The following is a 23,703-nucleotide window of genomic DNA, read 5'->3' on the forward strand; positions in this document are numbered from 1 at the left end:
AAATACACAGGGTCTATTTTTTGTTCAACATTAGTGAAGACAAACTTATGCTGCCCCACTGGCGCAAGCCAGGCTCTACGAGACTGAAGCCTTCGCTTCTTTGTGGCCCATGCCGTTGAGGCGTTTAGTTCCATTTAAGTCAGAATAAAAATCATTTCGAAATCATTCCTCCCTCGACTTGTACACAGCCGGCTTTTGCCGTTGGGTATACACACTATGCCACGAGAACTCATCCGTTAAAAAGCCAATCAGCAGGCTATCACCATGTCTGAGCCAACTCTAATCAGCTTTCGGGAGGACCCCAAGCGCCAGAATACTATCCATCAAGTATCCGGGATGAGCTGGAGAACTACAGTATCTGGAAAACGGATGCCCAGGACAACTTCGAGGCTCGGGAAGCTCATTCTGTTGCAGCATCGCTGGATGCCGCCGAGGTAAACGCCATCTGGAACGAAATGTTCTATAATCCATGGGGTTACTTCCTCTCAGACACCGAAATAGGATGACTGATGCTGGGCATGTTCACAGTTGGTATTCTCAGTGCTTGGCACGACGAGGCACAGTACTGGAGAAAACTTGTCTGGGCGGGATTGGTGTTTGGACTATGGCCCTGGGCCTATATGCTGGCGAGTAATCCAAACAAACCCGCCCCAGCTGTTTGTTCACTGCTTCATGATAGAGACGAGAGGCCAGAAGATTTTTCGTAGGTGCCAAAGATGAAGCATCACGACGACGCGCCGCTGCTTTACGGCGTCGAAGGGTTCAGTCTGCCAATGGCTCGAAGAATGAGAAGGTTGCCGAGGAGTTGCAGAGTTGGGATCTTCTTGGTGATATGAAGAAGGGAAAGTGGAGAAAGGGGAAACGGAAAAGGGGTTGCGTGCTCGGGTAATGTGGTGGGCGAAGAGGGCGAAGGTGCACCTAATCTACCAATTAGACTGAACACTTTTTAGGGATAGCCTCGTACGACAGACGGATTCTATAGTCATAATACTGGGTACATGTCACACACATAGCCTGCTTCAATTGACAATGATTCCTATTATGATCTGCAGTCATCCCACGGTCATGCAACAGACGAAGCAGCCCTAGACGGCCTACCTGGTATTCATCCAGCCGCGTTACGACGCTCAGCCTCTCTCGCCGACTGCTTCCAGTCACTGACACATATGTACCAAAACTCAACTGCCGCAACCCTACACAATTACATATGAAGTCAGTAAAATTCCACGTTTACCGAGAAATACAACCCTCAAGAACACTTACACAAGTAAACCAATGGTCACCCCGAGCCAGAGTCCCTCGAGCTTCCAATCAAGTCCCAGCCCGGTAGCAAAAGAGATGGGTAAAGCGATCAAGTAGTAACTGATCAAGTTCGCGTACCCCCCAAAATGCTGCCTTCCTATCCCACGTAGCAATCCGTGAGACATGGCGGCCAAGCCATCGAAAATCTGCATGAACGCGCAAAGCGGCATAATTTTGGCCACGATGGAGATGACCTCCTCGTCCTTGGTGAAGAGCAAGGGTAGCTGGTACCGCAAGCTGGAGAGCAGGGTCATATTGAAGATTCCAACCAAACAGGCGCCGCCAAATGCGACTTTGGCGGACGTCTTGGCGGCCGGGACGAGCTTGGCCCCGATGAGGTTTGCGACGCGCGTCGAGGCGGCGATGGATAATGGAAAGGGAATTTGAAAGGTGGTGCTCGTCAGGGTGACTAAGATGCTCTGGGCGGCTAAGTATGACGTGCCAAACTGAGAGGCCACTAGAGTTAACACTTCAAAAGCTAGCCACTCGGCCGCAACCATAATCATGCCTGGGAGCGCGAGCCTGACCATTGGCCCTGTATCGAGTTAGTACTCGTTTCTGCCCATCGAAGAAAAGCAAGGGGACTCACCCCAATTTGTCAGAGCTCTCGAATTGAACCCACCCCAGCACTGCGACCCATCCACAAACATGACGTAGAGCAGTAATAATACCGCCATCAAGTTCTGTGTGATGGCTATGGAAATGGGTGCACCGACGAATCCCCAGCCCAAATACCAGACCAACAGCCAATTGAGGAAAACGTTAATGGGAGCGGCAATTAGTAAAACATAAGTGGTCGCGTGAAACAGCCCCTGAGCTTGGACGAACCGCTTTCCGCTTTCCAGGAAAATGAAACCTGGAAGGCCGGCGATTATGATTTTCATATAAAGACCAGCCAGTTCGGCCGAGAGAGGCTCTGGAATGATCTTGAGTAGAATGTCCTCTGCAAAAACCCACAGCATAGCGACGGGGATCATGAGGGTGCACAGAAAGTACGTCATCCGTTGGAACTGCAAGCCTACGAGATGTCTGTGACCGGAGCCATACGCCTGTGCACAGAGGGTGTCTAAGCTTGTTGCCAGCCCCTGAAATGGAGCGTAGCATGTGATGTTGGCGGTCATGGAAGCCACTGTTTTCCGTTAGTTCTGCATCGGAACGACAGGGGAAAGGAGGGGGGGTGCCTCACAGCTAACAGCGCCCAGCTCAATTTTGCCTATATGTCCAACAGCAAAAATACTGGCAATGTTGACGCTGTACTGCAGAACAAAAGTGACGATGAGAGACCGAGAATAAACGGTAAGAGTTTTGGCCTCCCTCTGCCATGTAGTCTGGATCTTGCCAGACGCCACAGCAGCCTCCCATTGCTCGGTCAGGTGCTCTTCTGGAAGAGCACCAGCAGTTCCCCCGCCTGGCAGGAGCGGCGAAGTCTCAGAAGCATCTACCGTGATCTGGGGAACATCGTCACCACCTGGCGTCTTGCGGACTTTGGTGCTGAACAACCGATTGTACATGCTCGTGAAACGACTGGGCTCCGCTTCCACGGCATGTTTAGGAGGCAGGATGTGGTTATCCCGAAGCAAACTGCGCTCCTCATTCCGGGACTGCTTCTTCTCCACTTTGGTGAGGACCGGTTCCTCCAAAGGCTCAGGGAGAAGGCTGGGTCGTCGATAGCCAAAGGCAATACCTACGGGCTGCCGATACAGCGTGGGACCATCCTCGGATTCTGTGTCCGACTCAGACCCGTCACGGAATGCGTCGTTGACGATACCGTCTTCTGAGCATTCGGCAATGTCTCTTGCCACTATTTCCTGCGCGATGGGCGACCCTGTCCTGAAGGACGAGGGGAGCGATGACGCAAAATCCGGCCCCGGCATCTTGCTGGGTGGGATTTGCCTTGAGCTGGCCATGGCTGCCGGAAGTTGTCGATGCTAGTGGCCTCAGTAGCAGCTCTGAAACAAGCAGTATAAATAGGAAGCAAAAGAGTGTTTCCAAGAGCAGAAACTTGTCATGAGACTGGGATGGCAACCTCCGACGGTAAATATGTCAAGACACTTTCGGCTTTGGGGTGTAATCGGTAATACGACATGTGTGGTGAAGCTGCGCGTTGGGAGATACGGCTTTATTAGCTAGCGTGGGAGACTGGTGAACATGGTTCCCGCTGCAGCTCGCGTCCGTCGTGCCCCACGCCGATGCTCCTTGTCACCACGGTTTACCTAGCATTAGTTACCTGCGTTTGGTAATGATAATTCGAGTCACCGAAGGTCGCCGGCTGCCGATAGTTGGATTGTTGATTGTTCGACATCCCATTCGATACACAGTCCAAGTCCTTCGCATTCTGACGCGAACGGCAGATCTTGAATCTGGGCACAAGGTTGGTTGTTGTTTTCCTCGGAGCCGATTATGACGTTGGGAAATTCCTGTAATGAGACCCTGTCTCCAGCCGCTCGGAGCAGCCGTTGAGCGGTTCTCTCTGGAAGTTCCGCTTCAACCCGGGATCCCATATTAGGGTTCGGTTCATAGAGTTCACCCCAATTCGTGGAGATTACGACATCGTGTTTTTTTTTTGCGCCGCTATCAACTTCCAACTTCAGCTGATCTTATCGACCGACTTGACGACGCAGATTGCGCCTTGCATCAACTAAGAGACTCTCCCGAAATTCATCATTGGACCGACGGCCCGTCCCTATCGTCCAACCATGCAGCGAGCCCCGCATTCTCACCTCGAGGATGGGGCGTCGTGTTGTGGCCCATTGTCCTTTTCGGAACTGACGCGGCCGGTCGAAGTCGGCGCTGATGATAGCGGGTTCTCGTATGCTACCCTTTGTGGAGCAAGACGCCGAGTAGTCAATATCTATAGATTGCTGACACCAAATCTGTCTGCCAGGTCTGAATGGAATGCGCCCAACACTTTCTGGACTTGGCCGTTTCTGGGTCCGTTGCTGTTTGAGAACGAGAGCAGCGATGCTCGGGATCATTGTGCCAATGAGAGGACATTTCTTTCGTACCTGCGGCTGTCAGTGTACATGGCAATTGTAGCGGTTGCTATAGTCCTGTCCTTCCATTTGAAGACGCAACCGTCAGACATCGAGTTGCGCATGGCACGCCCTCTGGGCATTGTCTTTTGGGTTCTTTCAGTGGCATGCCTTCTGGTAGGGTTTGGCAATTACATCGGTAAGTCGAACTTTGAGCACTATTCTTTCTTGCCACTCCAGCCTGCCGCGGGACTGACTTCTCCAGGGACCGTGAACCGATACAGTAGGAAAGCCGCCATTGTGCAGACGGGCTGGCGAACGCAGTCGGTAAGTTGCTGTTTTTTCCTGTGTCTTTCTGTGTCACGTTGGTGCTAAAGTCTGCGAGATCATGTCTCTTGTCGCTCTCGCCATAATAGGCACATGCATCATCTTCCTTGTCGTCGCCAAAGTGCAGACAGGAAACCCAGACGGGAACACCCTGAATTGGCCCCACGTCCTTTAAGTGTTTTCAAATTCTTGCCGACTCTAAGTACAAGTATATACATGTCATCCCCAAAGAGGTATGGACTCGTATGTCTCTATTTCCATACGAACCCTTCGCCTTGGCTAATTACCAAGCCTGTTGGCCTTGACCTTTTGATATTGTCCCCGAATATTTCTCCGCCTAGTGTGAGCTAGGGGATTGATTACTGGTTGGTCATCTCGACTTAGGAGGACTGGATTATTCATTCCCGCAAAATAGATCCTGGGCCGACATATCAACACGTTGCTTCGGGGTATTCTTGTCGCTGCAGCTGCCAACCTTCTCCTTAAATTCCGTCGCGTACTGCGCCGCGAGCTCGTCCAATCCCTCAACATCTGTACCTTCGCCTGTCCACGTTAGCATCGGGAGGTCACTGAATGGACTGAGTACCCCGTTGTCAGGCAAACCCTGAAGCAGTGATACCGGCGCTAAAGTGATTTCCGACCCCTGTCTGAATTTCTGGATGGCCTTCTCAATCTCAGCATCACTCGCGTCATCGGCCAGTACCTCGCTAGATTCCTCTGGCGTGGCGTATTCTTCCGGTAGATGATTCAGTTCGTTGTGCACCGTGGCTAGGTTGCTGGCTATGTCCTCGCCAGGATACAACGTGAGGTATCCTCGCACCCGCGCCAGTCTCAAAACATATTTCAGCCAGGATGGATGTCGGGTGCTGATCGATTTATCGGACAGTAATGATGGCACATTGCTGAAGTGCTGTTGTGCCTCAAGGCTTCGCGAAACGAAGTCGTGAAGTTCCATCCATTTCTCGCCGAAGAACAGTATAGCATTGCTGGTGGGTGCTTGCCAAAGGAAGGGTGTGGGCAGGTCCCCAGAGTCTTCGACCCTCAAAGGCAGAGATAATTTGTCTTTTCCATTCAGATGGACGTGTGGCTGTTCGAGACTTATCCCCAACAGTCGAGCGTCCCACCGCTGCGCGCGAGACGTGGTTGAGTATCTATACTCGAGCAAGGTGTATCTCAGATCTGACATGAGTCAGCTTATTACTTTTCTGAACGGCGGAGATGCCACACGAGGAAGAACTAGGACTTGGGCGTTGGGAGAAAGTTGTCGGGTCAGGAATTACTAGGCCACTCACAATGGAAAAATTGAGGCGAAAGCTCGACTTGCTGACTGAGAACCAGGATGTGGGATAATTGCGGATTCCCTGGCCAGAACGACTCTAGGAATCTCACAGAACTTTCTTCTTCGTTTATGCTCTGTCGTGGGATCCGATGTCTTATTGAGATGTATTTCGCGTTGGTTGGGTTGTAAATATGAGCCGGCGGCCACTGGAAATTCTCGAGGAAGCGTTTGGTTGGAGGATCAATGTCATGTGGCAGCTCAATAGTGAGGTGAGGTATATAGCTTGATGTGAAGTCAGCTTTGCTAAGTGATTTGAGCAGTCTGATAAGACTGCCTGAGGCTCCAGGGATAGCATGAATTAATATGTCGACATCATACTTGTTCCAGACTAGAAGCATGTCAATAATGCAGCTGAATAGTCGGCAGTCATAGTTCTTACCCCGCAAGGACGAGCTATCTAGTTTCGTCAACCACATGATGTTCCTTGCGGAACGTTCTGGCAACTCTATCAAGGTATTGCCCGTAGCCCTGGCCTGAGATCTCGCCCCTCTCAGGAAATGCGCCTCTTCCGATTCTGATCCGTCGACGAAGATGGCCTGGGGATGCATGTACATGTGGATGTGATCTACAGCAGATGTAAGCTTCAGACCAAGCGGGAATCAGAAAGACGAGTGGTACGTACGGAAGGCGCGGAAGGCACTCTTCTCCATTCGCTCCTCTGTTGAGATGATCGCATGATCCGGACGAGCGTCTACGCCAAGTCAGTATATGTATCAGCTACCATTACTACCGCCTCTTTGGTAATTCACCGTGCGCATTCAGGAAGGCCATTAATCGTTCAACGTACCGTGAAAAATTATCTGGCACCCCTCGTCGATGCCGTTAACCTTCTGGAGCTCCTCCATCTTGATCTCACTCCGGCTCATCAGCGCAAAATGTACGTAGTTCCTCTTCTCTATACCCATCGAGCATGCAATTGGAAGTAGCGCAGCCGCGCTTTTCAGACTCGACGCTGCAAAAAGCACATTCCGGTTGATTGTCATCCCACCTTTTGTGCTGGTGATGGCGTGAAGCGACGCCCCAAGCTCGAAGAATCTTGGAGGTCCATTGTATGTACGCTCAAGAGGACCGGAGACTTGGTTTGGACTGCCATGTTTCGATTCGGGGCTAAATCCACGTTCGGATGGAGGGGGATGCTGGTTTGACGCGGACCCGGGGACGTTGTAGATGGGACGAAGTGACCTTCGTGGGCCAATATCGGTCGGTATATTGTGTATAAAGAGGTAGACGAAGAAGGCGACTCCCAACAGCGCGGCTATGCGCTTGATCGACCTTCGCAGAGGCCCTCGCGCGGGTTGCCAGCTGCTAGGTACGCGCAAACCACCGTTCTTAGCTGCCAGCTTGTGGTCGTCGTCCTTCTTGCCTATCTCCACATCCGTAAGAAATAGCCCGCGCATTTTCCCCCACATAGACATGCTCGCTGAAGAGCCTTCCGGGGGGGAGAACGCTGGTATTATATCGCAGTCCGCGGCGTTATGTGTGTTGAGTTTCGCATTTCACGTTTGGTCCTGCTGGAATCTGGCTTGTGTGCTGGAGTGGGAGGCTAGAGGAATTGGGGAGCTTGCGAACAGAGGTTTCACTGAACGACCGAAGAAGCGCCTTCAGTGTTGATCTTGTTTCCCTTGGCCGCAAGTTGCGCAAGCCGTGTACGGGCAAAAGTGCGAACAGCACGGCAAAATAATTTATTGCACAAGGAGAACGCGACATTGACAGGTGGTCAGATCATCTTGGAAGACCCTAGTACGACATCTTGGTGTTCAGCAATCTAGGGTGCGTTGGCTTCATGCAGAGCAGGGCAGTCCACGCTGGCTGAAGTACGCTATAGTACGAGGTAGAGTGCCAGAGTCGCGTCGGTCCTCGGACACGCCCCTAACGGCTTGGACAGTCCGTGCTTTATGCACCCCGCCAAAGCTAGTCTATATCAGGGTAATCGCGATGGGACCGGCTTGATCTCGTCACCGACCCTCAGACGGGTTTTTCTACAAGGCTGATGATACTAAGAAGTTGCCGGATTTGTTTTTTAATGCAGTTGCTCTTGAGGCGGCATGAGATATCGCTAGGTGAAATGGACAAGCTTACATTGAGAACTTCTTATAACACAACCGACATTTAGTAATTCATCAACAATATCATCATGGGCAAGACACGTCGGAATAAGGGCAAGGGCGGCGAGCGCTCGGATCCAATTGCCAAACCTATCAAACCTCCTTCAGATCCAGCACTTGCTGCGTTGCGAGAGAAAACGGTGGTGCCCGCCCTCAAAGATCTTCAGAGTGCCGACCCCAAATCGCGTACGGCAGCTGCCGGCGCCATCGCCAATATCATCCAAGACACCAAGTGCCGAAAGTTGCTTCTACGGGAGCAAGTTGTGCACATCGTGCTCAACGAAACGCTCACTGATGCAAGCCTCGAGAGCCGTGCTGCTGGTTGGGAAATCCTCAAAGTCCTGACGCAGGAGGAGGAAGCCGACTTTTGCGTGCACCTGTTCCGGGTTGATGTGGTGACGGCTGTTGAGCATGCCGCCAAGAAGGTATGTATTTTCAGATCGTCCTCGGAAGTTGACCTGACTTACACGATCTTAGGTGACCCAGACTGTTACCAGCCCCAACGCAGCACAATTCAGCAAGGCAACCCAGGCAGAGCAAAATTTCGTTTGGAGGATTGCCGAGGCACTCGCGACCATTATTTCGGCCCTCGCAGAGGCCCAGGATGACATGTTGCAGGTGGTAGTCGCGAATAAGTACATTGTCCAGCTGCTGTTTGTGCTAATTTCAAGCGATTCGGCACCTCCAGAAGTTATCAATAGTGGTCTCTCGTGCATGATGACCCTGTCAGAAGACAACCCACGGTTCGTTGAAATGATCCTTGCCGACGAGGAGACCAGGTGCTTCAAGCTTCTTATGACCTTGAAGGGAGGACATGGACTACCGGCAGTATTGGCCTGCGGAGTGCTTCATAACATATTCTCGAACATGGAATGGTTCGACTCGAGTCCAGGAAGGGATAAATCCAGTGACGCGATCCTGATTCCCACTCTCACAAACTCACTCGAGGCAGCCCAATTAAACAGCGAGGCGGCAAATGATCAAGACGCTTCGAGTCCAGTGGAGATCCTTCAGCTCGCTCTCGAGATCCTGGCGTCTATCGGCACAAGTCTGCAGGAGTCCATAGTGAAAGGTGATAAGACTGGAGGCGGATGGAAAGGTATCGACGACCATGAAGACATGGCCTTGGATGCGGATGAGAACAGTGACGTTTCAGACAAGGAAAATGATGACGATGATGATGAGATGGACCAAGACGAAATCGAAGCCGACATGGATCTCGTCACCGCGGCTGACGACTACCCCGATGAATCGTCTGGTATCGACGACTTGCCGACCTTAAAGCTCCTCTTGCAGAAAGCAATACCTCAGGTTCTCAAGATCACCAAATTTAGCAGCAACGCCACAGACGGAGCCGCATCGCTCTTACGAGGCTACGCTTTGTCAACCCTGAACAACATTGCTTGGGCGTTATCGTGCCTGGATTATTCAGATGGACACAATACTGCAGTCCATGCGGCATGGGCCCCTGTAGCACGAACGATATACACTTCTGCCGTGGCGCCTGTCCTTGCAAGCGACACGTCGGACGTCGACCTGGCGACTTTGGTGACTGGTCTCGCATGGGCCATTGCTAGAACCCTCAAGGAGAAAACCCCTATAAGTGGAGACGAGCACAAAAAGTTTATGTCGTTGTACCATGCTTCGAGGAACTTGCCTGTCGATGAGGATCCTTTCCAAAGCCTTGGTGTCAAGTGCATTGGAGTCTTGGGGCAGTTGGCACTTGACCCCGCGCCGATAGAGCTTAACCGCGAAATAGGAGTATTCCTGCTCACAATCGTCGCCTCGCTTCCCGAAACGCCAGCAGCAAACGTCGTGGAAGCACTCAACCAGTTATTCGACATCTACGGCGATGAACGGCACGCTTGCGACAGGGAAGTCTTCTGGAAGGATGGCATCCTGAAGCATTTTGAGGAGTCGACGCCCAAGGTTAAGGCAATGGCAAAGAAAATAGACAAGAGAAAGCAAACAGAGTTGAGAACTCGAGCCGATGAGGCCGCCTTGAATCTGACGCGGTTCATTCAGTACAAGCAGAAGAACAAGCCATAGATGATGGCATACGAGACAAGAAGTATAAACCGGTACATACACTAGACGGGTGCTAGTCAACGGCGTAGATGACACCCGGATGTGGAGTTCACTGTGCAGGATAATTGACCTGAGTAGAGCTGACAAAACAAACACATGCAACATACACTGTCACAGCGATATACTGACGGGAAAACTTACCTTGAGGTCCAAGAGCCATATGATGTGAATTATAACCAAAGCGCTTGCGTGGCGAGCAGATATTTCCTCGCGAATGCGAATGTAACGTACAACCCCACCTTTCCGGCCACCTACCTTTCTGGCCACATATTGCAATCCAATTGAAGGTATTCGAAACAGTGTATTCAACGTACTATTATAGCTATTCAGGTACAACCAGGGTATATTCCAGTTGCAGAGAAGCCTGATTGTATATTACTGATCGTGAACGACTTCGTATATGCCTCGATGTATAGCGAGAGGAACGTCGACTTTTTAAATGGAATAGAACAGTACTCGATCGAGAGAGGTCGCTAACGAGCGATAGTACCGCTTTAATGGAGCAAATACGGCGACGTCGAGAGGTTGGAGCCCGTGAGAACAGTGTGCTGGCAAAAATAGTAACGAGATCTTGTTACAATAGGCTAACCACATAAACTCGACGTTGTTGTGAGCGATATGACCATGTAATATCAAGAGCCGCTGCTCGTCGGGATCAACTGGTTGTCTACGAGGTATAAAGATATCACGAAGCCATCGAACGGCGATATCTGTACTGATCCAACCGTTAGATGAATAAGTATATTGCCAATCAGGTATATCGTCGCAATCGTTAAACCATTGGGCTTGGAGGCCTGTTTCGTCCATATTCCAGACGTTATGTGGAAAGTAGTCGTGAGCTGACATCAAGGCTTCGTACATCTCGAAGAAATCGTCGATATTCTGCGTCGATAGGCCATCAAATCGCTGACGGTCGAGGCGTCGAGATTGGATACTTCCGACCTCTGGATGGCGTTGAATAAAGCGATGAACCCAATGGCGACCGAGGCCCTCTGATCGACGATCCTGAGGTAACAGAATCAACGCCATCTTAGCGATGAATAGCGCCGACGGGCTACGACCCTCGCGATCCATTTCGAGGATCCATCCAATCAGCGCGTCTCCCTGATCCCTAGATAGCTTCATCGACGCGATTGACGCGTCAGAATGGCTGAGGCCATCGCCGAGTCGTAATTGGAGGGTAGAGCGTAGAACGCCCCATCGGAGGGAAGTCTGGCGCTGGAATATCCCTTGATTGATATCGTTGAGAGCGCCTTGAATCGAATTTTCTGAATATCGAGGCATTGTATAATAATAGCCGATACCGACGATAATCTGTTGTGCCGAAGGTTGTTGTAGTTGGCAGATTAGGTGGCCAGAAAGGTGGGTGGCCGGAAAGGGGGGGTTTGTATGTTAACCGACCCATCGAGCGGAGCACCTGAGGCAGCACGTCCCCACGAATCTAGAAGACCCCTAGTCAAGTCCAACCCCTGGGACAAGGAAAACCCCAACCAACGCATATCCCAGGTCAACTGTCGCAGGTGCGTTTTGGCCATTTACAATTGGTGGGCACCGTTTCCAGCCTACACGGCGAAAGAAAACATCACTCTCTAGGGGAGTTAGGTTCAAGAGCGCATTCGTGACTATCATTTGAACTCACAGGAGACCCCGACGTAGCCCATGTCCATAGTAGCGGCAATCATACCATCATCGCCCCTCGACCCCTGTAAACGTGTGCTCAGCCGATGGGTTTCAGCTTCTTTTTCTTCTTTTCCGGTCCGCCCTTGCCCTTCTGGAATTGCCGCCAGCTATCGATGCGCTGGTCTCTCGTGGACTCCCAGTCCTGCTCATGCTGTCTCTTGCGTTTGCGCTCCTCAATCTCCTCGTCCTGACGCTTCTGTTCGCGGCCCTCCTCTTGCATCTGCGCCTTGACTTGCCGTCTCCGCCTCTGCTCGTTATCGATGAGCACTTCCGTCGTCTTGACCCGCCACTTCTGCGCGAATTCCTCCGTCTTCAGCTCCGGCGAGTCGACCGTCCACTTGTTCTCCCGGATCAGCAGCATGCGCGCGTCGGCAATGGCCTCGTCCAGGCGCTCGCGGTGCTTTTCGTCCATCAGCTCCGTCTGTGCCTTCTTCAGTCGGTCGAAGGCTTCGGGCGCTTGCGGGTTGCGTGTTTTGTCCGGATGGATGAGCAGCGACTTCTTGCGGTAGCACATCTTAATGTCGGATTCGGGCACACCTGGATTTAGGTCGAGAACTGCGTAGGCGTCTAGCCTGAAGGCCTTGAGAATTCTGTCGATTTCGGCATCCTGCGCAAGCTGTGTTAGTGTCTCGTTGTAGTTCATGTGAAGCAGGGATGACTTGCCTTCTCGAACTCCTTGGCCTCAGAGGCCAGGACGTCAAGAGCATCCTTGTCTTCCTTCTCAAGATTCTTAATATCTTTTTCTTCGGACGCCATGTTGTGGTCGAGTCGATTGTAGAGAGCGGGATGGGTTGAAAAGCACAAAGTGTCGCTGAACGTGACGGAGATGAAGATGGTCGGAGGTCGTCGTCTTAGCAGGGTATCATAGGCATGCAATAACGGTCGCGGTGATAAGATAAGATAAGCGCCGATAACGATTTACCAGAGTTCCTAGCTAAAAAGTTTTGGAGAGCAAGCGCCCACCTTCAGCCTGACAGTAATACAGCGTATATATGGTCGATAATTTCCAGCCCAGAGCACATCTTCAGTTTGCGACAATCTCAACGTGTTTGAGTTTAGACATGCTCAAATCCATATAATCCTAAGTACACCATCATGTCTCGACGCGCAGTCTCGCCTGCAGCCTCAGAGAATGAGGTTGACATCTTAGGGTCGTTGTTCACCGAAGAGACTGGCAATGCAATTGGACGATTCAAGTCGGGAGGTGCCAACCATGCACTCGGATTCGATGCGGGAGACTTCCTTGATGGCGACAGCGATGGTGCCGACGGGGACGAGGCTTTCATTGCCTTGAAACAGGCCGCTTCATTCAGGAAAGGAGCAGCTAACCAGAAGGGCAAAACGGCCAAGAAAGGCGGTGGATTTCAGGCTATGGGTACGGTTCTCGCGTGGTTCTTTCCAAGGCGACTTGCTGACTTGAGTTACAGGAATCAATGCGAATCTTCTTCGAGCTATCACACGCAAGGGCTTCTCGGTCCCGACGCCCATTCAGCGCAAAGCGATACCTTTGATAATGGAGAGAAAGGATGTTGTGGGCATGGCGAGAACTGGGTCTGGAAAGACTGCTGCTTTCGTTATTCCTATGATTGAGCGTCTCAGAGCTCACAGCGCCACCGTTGGATCAAGGGCCCTGATTATGTCTCCTTCTCGAGAACTGGCTCTACAAACTTTGAAAGTCGTCAAGGAGTTCAGCCGAGGCACTGATCTGAAATGTGTCCTCCTGGTGGGTGGTGACAGTCTTGAAGAGCAGTTTGGCTTCATGACAGCAAACCCGGATATTGTCATTGCTACACCTGGACGATTTTTGCATCTCAAGGTCGAAATGTCTCTCAACATCTCCTCCATCAATTACGTTGTATTCGACGAGGCAGACCGGCTGTTCGAAATGGGGTTTGCTGCCCAACTTACCGAGATTTTGCACGCGTTGCCGGCATCGAGGCAGACGCTTCTATTTTCTGCTACTCTGCCAGCTTCGTTGGTTGAATTTGCTCGTGCCGGTTTACAGGACCCAAGCCTCGTACGACTTGATGCCGAAACCAAGATTTCTCCAGACCTCGAAAGTGCTTATTTCACCGTCAAGGGAGCTGAGAAGGAGGGTGCGCTCCTCCACATTCTACATGACTTGATCAAAATGCCTGTCGGATTACCCGAGGGCGTGGAACCAGAGTCAGACAGACATTCCAAGAAGAGGAAGCGAGGGTCCGATGCACCGAGGGTAAAGGAGAAGCCGACTGAACATTCAACTATTGTGTTCGCGGCGACCAAACATCATGTCGAGTACTTGGCAGCTTTACTTACTGAAGCTGGATTTGCAGTCTCCTATGTCTATGGTTCGCTTGACCAGACGGCACGTAAGGAACAAGTAGACAACTTTCGACGTGGTCAATCAAACATTCTGGTGGTGACTGATGTTGCCGCACGTGGTATCGATATCCCTATTTTGGCCAACGTCATCAACTACGATTTCCCACCGCAACCTAAAGTGTTCGTCCACAGAGTCGGCCGTACCGCCAGAGCCGGCCAACGAGGTTGGAGTTACAGCCTCGTGAGGGAGACGGATGCACCATATCTAATAGATCTTCAACTCTTCCTGGGCAAGAAACTTGTTCTTGGTGAAGCAGGCGCAGGGTCGAACTACGCTGAGGACGTTGTAGTGGGTGCGCCCATGAGGAGCAAAGTGGAAAACAACGTGGAATGGTTGAATAAACTGTTGGCCGACAGTGAGGATATGCACGCGTTACGTCGAGTTTCCGAAAAGGCCGAGAAGCTCTACATGCGAACACGAAATTCAGCTTCAGCACAGAGCGCGCGGCGAGCCAGAGAGGTCGTTTCTTCCGCGGAGTGGGTGCAGCTCCATCCTCTGTTTGGTCAAGATGTTGGCGAGGCCGAGAATGCACGGGCTGCAATGCTTGCCAAGATCAGCGGCTATAGGCCCCAAGAAACCATTTTCGAAACGAGGATGATGCAAACGAAAGGAACTCGCAACGAGGCAGCAGAAGTCATGCGAAATCTGAGACAAAGGATTACCCCTCGGAATCAAGTAAAACAAGAAAAGGCGTCTGATCAAGTTGAAGAGGACTCATTGGCGTCAGATAATGATGACGCAAATCTCTTCGACGAGGAGGATGAGGATGAAATTGTGACCGATGACGAGGAGGTCAACATAGATGCAGGTTCTGACTCGGATCTGGAAGTGACCATCTCAAACAATAACAAAACCGCGAAGAAAACGCCGTTGGCATGGCAAGACTCGGAGGGCTTCATGTCTTACACACCGCGAACCATCAATGCAGCGGAGGAGCGTGGCTACGGAGTCCACTCGGGTGGCAACTTCGTCGAACATGCACGGAACGTCACAATGGATTTAGCCAACGACGAAGGAGCCAAGGGCTTTGGCCTTCCGACGAGATCTAAGATGCGTTGGGATCAGAAGAGCCGCAAATATGTGTCTCGGGACAACGATGACGACGGGTCTAAGGGTGCCAAGATGATCCGGGGAGAATCGGGTGTGAAGATCGCGGCGTCGTTCCAGAGCGGCCGCTTCGACAAGTGGAAGAAGGCGCAGCGACTGGGCAAGATGCCGCGCATCGGTGAATCGGAGAAGAACAATGGTCCAAATGCGGGCAATCTGCCGACCGGTGTCCGGTACAAGCACAACATGGAGAAAGCACCTAAGGAGGCCGACAAGTTCCGTGACGATTATTACCAGAGGAAGAAGAGAGTTGACGAGGCCAAGGAGAAGAGGATTGGCAGGTTCAAGGATGGTGTGGGTATTAATAGGAACGAGCTTAAAGGCATGGATGATATGAGGAAGGAGAGGAAATTGAAGGAAAGGAAGAAGGCGAAGAACGCCCGGCCTACAAAAAGGAGGTAAAGTTGAGTATGACAATCAATTCATTGATAATCGATTGTTACGTGCAAGCCATGTCCTAGTTCTGAGGGGCTGGATATCTCCAAGCAACAAGAAAGAAGCATGCGCGAGTTGCATAAATCAAATCGAGGCAGGCGTAGTCTCTCATCATACCTGGTTCAGGGCCTTGGCTTGGACAGAAAGAGTGCCCTCGAGCGCCATTCCCGCTGGCTTCTGGAAACAACACTTACCCAACTCAGCAAAGTACACTCATGTAAGCTGATATAGAAGAGTTCTAGTGCAGGTACTGCTGCATAAGGGGATAGATAGGTGCCACACTGCGCAGGCTTAAACCTCAATATCTGAAAAGGGACGAGCTCTGCATAGTCCATAGCGTGTCTTTGAGCTGCTTCAGGTGAGCGCCACACACAGACTTAACCAAAACATATACCTAGGTACCTTGTGTTGGAACTCTCTGCTGTGAAGTTATTGGGCACAACATCCTTGAAGGAGGTAAAGTGGCAGGCGCTATGCCACTCAGAAGAACCATCAAGAATTCTTATATACGGAAACAAGGCACCGTTCAGTGGTGGGTTTCAACTTGGATCTCACGAAGCCATGGTTCCTCAAGTTAAATGGAGGCCGGTAGTCCAGCTGGTGGGGCTTTATTCTACATAGAGCCAATGGCTATTAGTTCTGATGGCTTCGAACTTGACATAGGCAGTTTCAGCTGCTCTCGACGCTTATCCACGTCTAATCACCAGCAGCGTAACAATCATCAGTAACCGAGCAATTTCAGATTAAGCGGAACGCTGGCCAGCCCATGGAGCCCTTCTCATGGTTTCGGTGAGAATTCAGCAGGGAAAACAGCATCAGGGGCTTGTGTGTTGAACATAGTCACGCCACAGCGCGACAAGTTGGTAGTATGATGGGAGTCTGACAATTATTTCCGGGGCAAATGCCGTCTCTCTCTCGTCACCAATGTAAACATATCATTATTAAGTCTCAGAAAAGCTTTAAATTCGGCGCAATGAGTGGCATGAGCAGGCAAGGAGTGAGTGTGTCTCGGCAACTTCGAAGGGGTCAGAAATAACACTGAAAACTTGCAAGTTATAATTGAGAAGGGACGGAAAGTATCCTAGGAAGTATACTCGTACCGTTATTTATTATGATGTTGTGGGACGTGCGCGGCAAAGGGGACGCTACCCATGCTCTTCCCCCAACTTAAATGCAGCTAAGAAGGGCCTGCACGGAGCGTCGGGCCAGGCTGTCTTGCGAAAGTTGCAATCTGGGAATGCTCATCAAGGGCTGTCCAGCACATTTGGATTTAAAATTCACGAGCCTGACAGGGTCCAACAAGGTCATCGAAGTGGATTCCATTATTTGATGGTTCGTCTAAAGTTCAAGCGCATGTGTCGGAGATCCTCGTTGTTGCCGTAAACCAGCGCTGTGAATGAGGTGCTCCTTCCCCGTGCCTCCAGGTCTGCGCAACAGCTTCAGCTCCGTAAGTGTTGCCGAATTTCGCTCGACCAGCAGCAGGCACGCCAGATGCGTTTCAGCGTTTTCAATTCAATTACCATTACTTCAACACATAATTATAAAGCCACCGGCTATCGCGGGACCAAAACTCCATCACAGGTTCGCTTCCCAGGTCTGGGAACCACGGGCGCCAAGAGACGCCTTCGTCAAATCCGTCGAGATGAACGGCACCAGTCCAGCAACCCGCTCCAAACGGAAGCTCGAGATCTTCTCAGATGAGGAACGTCCTCAAAAGCAGCTCCGCCCCATCAATGGCAAGATTTCGCCAGGCGACAATACACCCGAAATCCATACGATAGGAAGGTCTCTGGAGGCCGCGGAAGACGACTATGACCACGACTTGGCCGCTTTCTACCAGCCCCAGCCAGCCGATACTGCGGAGTGGCAAGCGACGGTGGAAAAGGTTATAAGCAATGTTGTTTCAATTCGCTTCTGTCAGACGTGTGCCTTCGATACAGACCCTGCGTTGACCAGCGAGGCGACGGGCTTTGTCGTAGATGCCGACCAAGGGTAAGTGGCAACGAGGGTGAAGCAGCATCATGTGGTCTCTGCTAATACCCCGGTCTCAACAGATACATCTTGACAAACCGGCACGTCGTCGGCTCGGGCCCCTTCTGGGGCTACGTCGTATTCGATAACCACGAGGAGGTCGACTGCTTCCCAGTGTACCGAGACCCTGTTCACGACTTCGGCATTCTTCGTTTCGACCCCAAAGCCATCAAATATATGCCAGTTTCTGCGCTGACACTCCGTCCCGACTTAGCCAAAGGTAATTAAGTATATCGCCCGAGCGAAGTCAAAGTTTCGCTAACCCAATGCATAGTCGGTATTGAAATCAGGGTTGTCGGAAACGATGCTGGTGAAAAATTGAGTATTCTCTCGGGCGTTATAAGCCGTCTCGATCGAAACGCACCTGAATATGGTGAGGGATACAGTGACTTCAATACCTGCTACTATCAAGCGAATGCCGCTGCTAGTGGAGGATCCTCTGGAAGTCCGGTTGTCAACATTGACGGGTTTGCCATTGCCCTTCAGGCCGGCGGAAGATCCGACGGCGCATCGACGGATTACTTCTTGCCCTTGGATCGCCCATTGCGAGCTCTGAAATGCATACAGCAAGGAAAGCCGGTTGAGCGTGGCTCTATCCAATGCCAATTCCTGATGAAACCTTTCGACGAATGTCGTCGACTTGGCCTGACACCACAATGGGAGGCAGCAGTTCGAAAGCAGTTCCCCAAGGAAACCAATATGTTAGTCGCCGAGATTGTACTGCCAGAGGGACCTTCGCATAACAACATTGAGGAAGGCGATGTTCTGCTCAAGGTCAACGGAGAGTTACTTACTCAGTTCATTCGCTTGGACGATATCCTCGACTCGAGTGTTGGAAGGAGTGTTCGCTTGACCCTACAAAGAGGAGGCGAAGATATCGAGGTTGAGGTCCCGGTGGGCGATCTTCACAAAATCACACCTGATCGCTTCGTGTCTGTCGCGGGGGCGAGCTTCCATAGTCTGTCGTACCAACAGGCGCGCCTATACGGCATCGCATGCAAAGGTGTCTTTGTTTGCGAGTCTACTGGGTCTTTTCGTTTCGAATCGGCAGATAACGGCTGGATGATTCAAAGCGTTGACCAGAAGAAGACGCCCGACCTTGACACCTTCATCGAGGTTATGAAGCATATTCCTGACAAGAAGCGAGTTGTGGTTACCTACAAGCACCTACGAGATCTCCACACACTCAACACCTCAATCATCAATGTCGATAGACATTGGTCAACCAAGATGCGCCTTGCCGTGAGAAACGACACGAGTGGCCTCTGGGATTTTAAAGACCTAGCCGATGCTCTACCCCCGATCCCGCCAGTTCGGAGAAAGGGCGCTTTTATTCATCTTGAAAACACCTCCCACCCTGCTGTTGCCGACTTGGTTCGAAGCTTTGTGCATGTAAGCTGCACCATGCCCGTAAAGTTGGATGGTTTCCCTAGAAATCGGAAGTGGGGGATGGGCCTCGTTATCGATGCTGAACAGGGGCTGGTGGTGATTTCGCGAGCAATCGTGCCTTACGATCTGTGTGATATCTGGATCACCATTGCTGACTCTATTGTCGTTGAAGGCAAGGTCGTCTTCCTGCATCCCTTACAGAACTACGCCATTGTTAAATACGACCCCTCGCTCGTAGACGCCCCCGTGCTGGGTGCCAAACTTGGAAACGAAACCATTACGCAAGGCGCCTCAACTACGTTCATCGGCTACAACAGGAGCGGAAGGATAGTGCATGCCGCAACAACCGTGACAGAGATGACGGCTGTTGCTATTCCCGCCAACTCGGGAGCGCCAAGATATCGTGCCACTAATGTTGATGCCATTACAGTGGATACGAGTCTTAGTGGGCAATGCGGAAGCGGAGTGCTCGTTGATAAGAGCGGCACCGTACAGGCTCTCTGGCTTACATACCTCGGAGAGAGATCGCCTCACGGCTCCCGGGACGAGGAGTATCACCTGGGTCTGGCTACGCCAACCTTGCTGCCCGTCGTTGCCCAGATTCGGAATGGGCAAGTGCCCAAGTTGAGAATGCTTTCAATGGAGTTCAGGTCTATCCACATGTCTCAGGCTCGGGTCATGGGAGTATCGGAGGAAATGATATCCAGAGTCTCAGAGGTCAACAAATACAACCACCAGCTCTTCATGGTCTCCAAACGGACCTTTGAGCGGGGTGACCAGCCCCAAGTCCTTTTGGAAGGCGATATCATCCTGACATTGAACGGAAACATGATCACCAAAGTGTCCCAATTCGATGTCATGTATTCGCACGAAGTCTTGGACGCTGTCATCGTCCGAGATTGCCAACAAATGGAACTGCAGGTGCCTACGGTCTCTGCTGACGATATTGAGACTGATCGTGCCATCTCCTTCTGCGGAGCTATTCTGCACGCTCCTCACCATGCTGTTCGGCAACAGATCAGCAAACTACACAGTGAAGTATACGTATCCGCCCGAACTAGAGGCTCGCCGGCATACCAGTACGGACTGGCGCCTACGAATTTCATCACCCATATCAACGGGAAGCCGACGCCGGATCTCAACACATTCCTTGATGCTGTCACCAAGATTCCCGATAATACTTGTAGGCCCACTTCCCTCCCCCCCCCTTTTTTTTGTTTTGTTTTATCAAGGTCATAATGTTAATCAATGCTACAGATTTCCGTATCAAGGCAATCACGTTTGACAATGTCCCGTGGGTCATCACGATGAAGAAGAACGAGCATTACTTTCCAACCATGGAGTGGATCAAGGACAGCTCGGAGACGTGTGGCTGGAAGAGGATCACATACGAGGGCGACGGCAAGCCGGTCGAAGGCGAGCCAACAGAAGGCTTGCTGCCGGTGACTGCGGAAGACAACGGTGAGATGGACGTCCTCGAAGAGGTCTGAGGCAATATCGACGCAGATCCGTCGTGCTCTCCGAAAATGCGCTTCATATAGGCACCACACATGGGATTTTGATTCAGTTGCATAGGCGCTCTAATAAGATAAATGAGAAATGACCACACAATTCTAAGAGCTGCATCACCTCATTTCATTTCGGTCTTTCCATGCGTGATCTGAGTACACAATCTTTTCTGAAGTCGCGACAGTCTAGCACACTGAGTGTAAGAAGACCTTGGTCTGATCCGGTTATTAGTTACCTGGGCTAGTAGCTCCTCAATCAGCTACTCGACGAGTCTTACCTAAATGAGTAGGCGTGTCCAACTAATTGACTGAGTTTCGGGGCCCAAATTGATGAGATCTGGCTCGGTGACCTGTGAGCTGAAAGTGCCATTTTCAACTACCTGACCAATCTACGGTTCGAGTATGCGTTTACGTTTTCTAAAGTATCCGGCAATGAATGCGATCCAGTGCTCCGGTTGTCGTCCTGACCCCAACCGCATATTTCCGAATATTGCGTAGCAATACTACCCAGGTACCTATTGCTCGGGACGATGGCATGCTGTGTAAGATCTAATCACGACAACATCTCCTCCCCCTCTCGAAGTGCGATTGAGCGCAAAGTTGTGCCTTGGGAAGCAGGTTGTATCGGCCCCTTTCTGTCAGAAATCACTTTGAAGACTGATAAAAGGCAAGTCACAAGAATATTTGGTGTAGGCCTAGAATGCATACACACCTCCTGCACGAGACACGAGAGCTTCTTTTGACTTCATGTCCTCTTCTCTTGGCTTTGGAATTCCCTAGTTTCCGTGTGCCGCAAACCCATAGACTAGCCGTGTTAAGTGCCGGGTGTGGTGCTGAGTAAGGCCATGCCCCTTTTCAGAGCTCCTCCGCTCCAGTAGGTTACCCGGTCCTCGTGCTGGTGTTCGCACTTTATGTGGTCATGAACTGCCGGATTGGGTAACCCGTACCATTCTGTGCCTCGTATGTATGCGCTCAAGTCTATCTGTCGAGGTTGTGGTTATGAGAACAAACCTTCGCAATCGGCCTAAAGGTCTCATCAATTTAGTAGGTTTGTTAAATGGCCTGTGGGACGGCTTGTAGGTTCACGCCATAATAATTTGGCCCTCAAGGTCTAATGCGCAGTCTATTTGACCATAGCTAGTGTCTTTCGTAGGATCGACCCAGCAGTCATTCATTCCTTCATTTCTAACACCATTTGGGAATGACCAGTGCAAACTGAGATGCTTTTATCTACCTCCCCCTTTAAAATTATTACACGTTGAACCCGAGACAGACCCAAAGAGCTTATCTGGACAAGTCTTGGTGGGCTTCCGTCAATTCATAAATGCCGCTCGCTTACATCATATAGTATGCCCAATTTCTAATAGTACACAAATTAAAACCATCCCATTATCCCTTCTAGAAATACCGTCCAAGCCCCCGAATGCCCTACCTTGCACAGCACACACATCGCCAAGAACGAGAGAAGAAGGTAGTGAAGAGGTCTGTTATGAACAGTCCAAAAAGCACAACGGGCCGGATCCGAGTTTTCAAGATGGGCCTGGTCATTTAGAAACGCCGGTGCCTTCGTCTTGCCGTAGCTCATGTCGTCGTAGTGCGTACCATTTGCTGATTTCCACGTCCCTCAACTGCTTCTCAGCAGCATATCGCGCAAGACTTAGAGAATGGCAGCAAAGGCCAGGGCGGCCAGAAGGGCAACGAAACTCGTGGACCCCTTGCTGGCTGCGGCCTGAACAGGCAGGGTGCTTGTCGAAGCGAAAGTGGGCGACACACCGGTGGTATTGGAGCCAGCGCTTGCAGCAGTGGGGACAACAGTCTTCACTATCTCGGAGATGTAAGTCGTACGGTCAGCGGTAGCTTCAGCGTCGGTGCCAGTGACGGCAGGGGTAGCCGAGGTGCTGGCTGTGCTGGCTGTCTCGACGGAGCTGGTAGTCGGCATAGAAACACCAACGGGGGTGGACGCTGGCAACTCCGAGGAGAGACCACCGGTAACAGAGTACTGCTTGGCACATTCTTCAAGCGAAAGGCCGTCAGGGCAACACCAAGTCGCACCAGCTGAATCAGAAGAACAGAAGTAGCCTTCGTCACAAGAATCTGGAGGAAATGGTTAATGTCATCAACAACCCAGAAAGGCAGACCTCTCACCTCCAGTACCAGTGCCACAGCAGGTCTGCTTAGCCGTAGGATCGAAGCAATGAATGGTAGCGTCGGTGGAATCACACTGCTCAAAACCAGCACCACAAGCATCAGTACATGTCAAGCCAGTGCCGCAGAAGGTCTGGCTAGGTTGGTAGCCGTCCTGGCGACGTTCAAGACCAAAGATGTCTCTGACGGACATCTTGATGACGTTCAACTTGTATGGCTGGGGAACAGGTTCGGCCGCAGCCAGGCCGGCGAGGGCCGTGACGGCTAGCGAAGCGTGAAATAGCATTTTGGCGTTAATGCTCTAGAATGTCGGCCGACGAGGCGAAGCAGGAAAGGTGTCAAGCAACGGCTGCAGGCGCAACGCAAAACGATGGACTGGTGTAAGTAACGAAAGAGAGTGGATGCTCAATAGAGCGCAACGAATGAATGTGTGTAGGAAAGGAACGAGTATCAACAGCTGCGCATGTGCCCTTGTGAGGATGAAGGTGAGGGAAAGAGAGAGGGCCCCAGAAGGAGAAGGAGCACAGCAGAGTGCCGACGGGCGATGATATACAGAACAAAGACATGGGAGAATTGTTTATATGGAGGGGTACGCACCCCTCCATATAAACACTGGGCCAACAAGGGCCGTCTGGCGGCATGACTACCGGCTTGATCTCCTTAATCAAACTACTGCGCGCAACTAACGCCTTGTCGATGCTTACCACGCCCGAAAGGTGCAAGGTGAGCACAGGTAACGAGTAGTGCGCAAACGCGATTGCGATCCACAGCTAGGATGTCGAGGGCCGTCAAATGGCCCCGCGAGTAACAGCTGGTCAGGTGGATTGTCGTTGACGAAATGACGAGAGATTTCCGGCTCTGGCGCACTGCTGCGCGCAGGAGCAAACATGGCGCGAGCAACAAGGAGTAA

General features: G+C 51.4%; 8 protein-coding genes across 8 annotated transcripts; 4 read left to right on the forward strand and 4 right to left on the reverse strand.

Moving 5' to 3' along the window:
* Positions 1-1,105: 1,105 nt before the first annotated feature.
* Positions 1,106-3,209, reverse strand: BCR38DRAFT_484759 (MATE efflux family protein; the record flags this gene model as incomplete). Its single annotated transcript, XM_040863789.1, has 4 exons — positions 1,106-1,193; positions 1,264-1,837; positions 1,892-2,431; positions 2,489-3,209. The coding sequence occupies 4 exons, from the start codon at positions 3,207-3,209 to the stop codon at positions 1,106-1,108; spliced, it is 1,923 nt and encodes a 640-aa protein (XP_040716473.1).
* A 996-nt stretch (positions 3,210-4,205) lies between these two features.
* On the forward strand, positions 4,206-4,728 carry BCR38DRAFT_295870 (uncharacterized protein; the record flags this gene model as incomplete). Its single annotated transcript, XM_040854493.1, has 3 exons — positions 4,206-4,473; positions 4,540-4,601; positions 4,660-4,728. Coding segments are annotated over 3 exons (399 nt in total), but the record flags the coding sequence as incomplete, so codon positions are not given.
* Positions 4,729-5,070: 342 nt separating this feature from the next.
* BCR38DRAFT_318001 (uncharacterized protein) lies at positions 5,071-7,337 on the reverse strand (the record flags this gene model as incomplete). The annotated part of the gene is made up of 6 exons (XM_040854735.1): positions 5,071-5,265; positions 5,305-5,780; positions 5,894-6,268; positions 6,320-6,505; positions 6,563-6,631; positions 6,728-7,337. Coding segments are annotated over 6 exons (1,911 nt in total), but the record flags the coding sequence as incomplete, so codon positions are not given.
* A 575-nt stretch (positions 7,338-7,912) lies between these two features.
* Positions 7,913-10,263, forward strand: BCR38DRAFT_391619 (uncharacterized protein). The gene is made up of 2 exons (XM_040857571.1): positions 7,913-8,470; positions 8,523-10,263. The coding sequence occupies exons 1-2, from the start codon at positions 8,075-8,077 to the stop codon at positions 10,092-10,094; spliced, it is 1,968 nt and encodes a 655-aa protein (XP_040716476.1). The 5' UTR covers positions 7,913-8,074; the 3' UTR covers positions 10,095-10,263.
* Positions 10,264-11,428: 1,165 nt separating this feature from the next.
* BCR38DRAFT_368532 (DnaJ domain-containing protein) lies at positions 11,429-12,655 on the reverse strand. Its single transcript, XM_040857256.1, has 2 exons — positions 12,477-12,655; positions 11,429-12,420 (listed from the first exon to the last, which is right to left on the reverse strand). The coding sequence occupies exons 1-2, from the start codon at positions 12,567-12,569 to the stop codon at positions 11,851-11,853; spliced, it is 663 nt and encodes a 220-aa protein (XP_040716477.1). The 5' UTR covers positions 12,570-12,655; the 3' UTR covers positions 11,429-11,850.
* Positions 12,656-12,781: 126 nt separating this feature from the next.
* Positions 12,782-15,765, forward strand: BCR38DRAFT_195290 (ATP-dependent RNA helicase dbp10). Its single transcript, XM_040854043.1, has 2 exons — positions 12,782-13,188; positions 13,241-15,765. The coding sequence occupies exons 1-2, from the start codon at positions 12,909-12,911 to the stop codon at positions 15,685-15,687; spliced, it is 2,727 nt and encodes a 908-aa protein (XP_040716478.1). The 5' UTR covers positions 12,782-12,908; the 3' UTR covers positions 15,688-15,765.
* Positions 15,766-17,362: 1,597 nt separating this feature from the next.
* Positions 17,363-20,630, forward strand: BCR38DRAFT_409039 (Pro-apoptotic serine protease NMA111; the record flags this gene model as incomplete). The annotated part of the gene is made up of 4 exons (XM_040858331.1): positions 17,363-17,712; positions 17,775-17,971; positions 18,026-20,323; positions 20,398-20,630. The coding sequence occupies 4 exons, from the start codon at positions 17,363-17,365 to the stop codon at positions 20,628-20,630; spliced, it is 3,078 nt and encodes a 1,025-aa protein (XP_040716479.1).
* Positions 20,631-22,305: 1,675 nt separating this feature from the next.
* On the reverse strand, positions 22,306-23,079 carry BCR38DRAFT_340913 (uncharacterized protein; the record flags this gene model as incomplete). The annotated part of the gene is made up of 2 exons (XM_040855821.1): positions 22,306-22,742; positions 22,794-23,079. The coding sequence occupies 2 exons, from the start codon at positions 23,077-23,079 to the stop codon at positions 22,306-22,308; spliced, it is 723 nt and encodes a 240-aa protein (XP_040716480.1).
* Positions 23,080-23,703: the final 624 nt, after the last annotated feature.

Source organism: Pseudomassariella vexata (assembly GCF_002105095.1).
Source record: "Pseudomassariella vexata strain CBS 129021 chromosome Unknown BCR38scaffold_6, whole genome shotgun sequence".
Classification (NCBI taxonomy): Eukaryota; Fungi; Ascomycota; class Sordariomycetes; order Amphisphaeriales; family Pseudomassariaceae; genus Pseudomassariella; species Pseudomassariella vexata.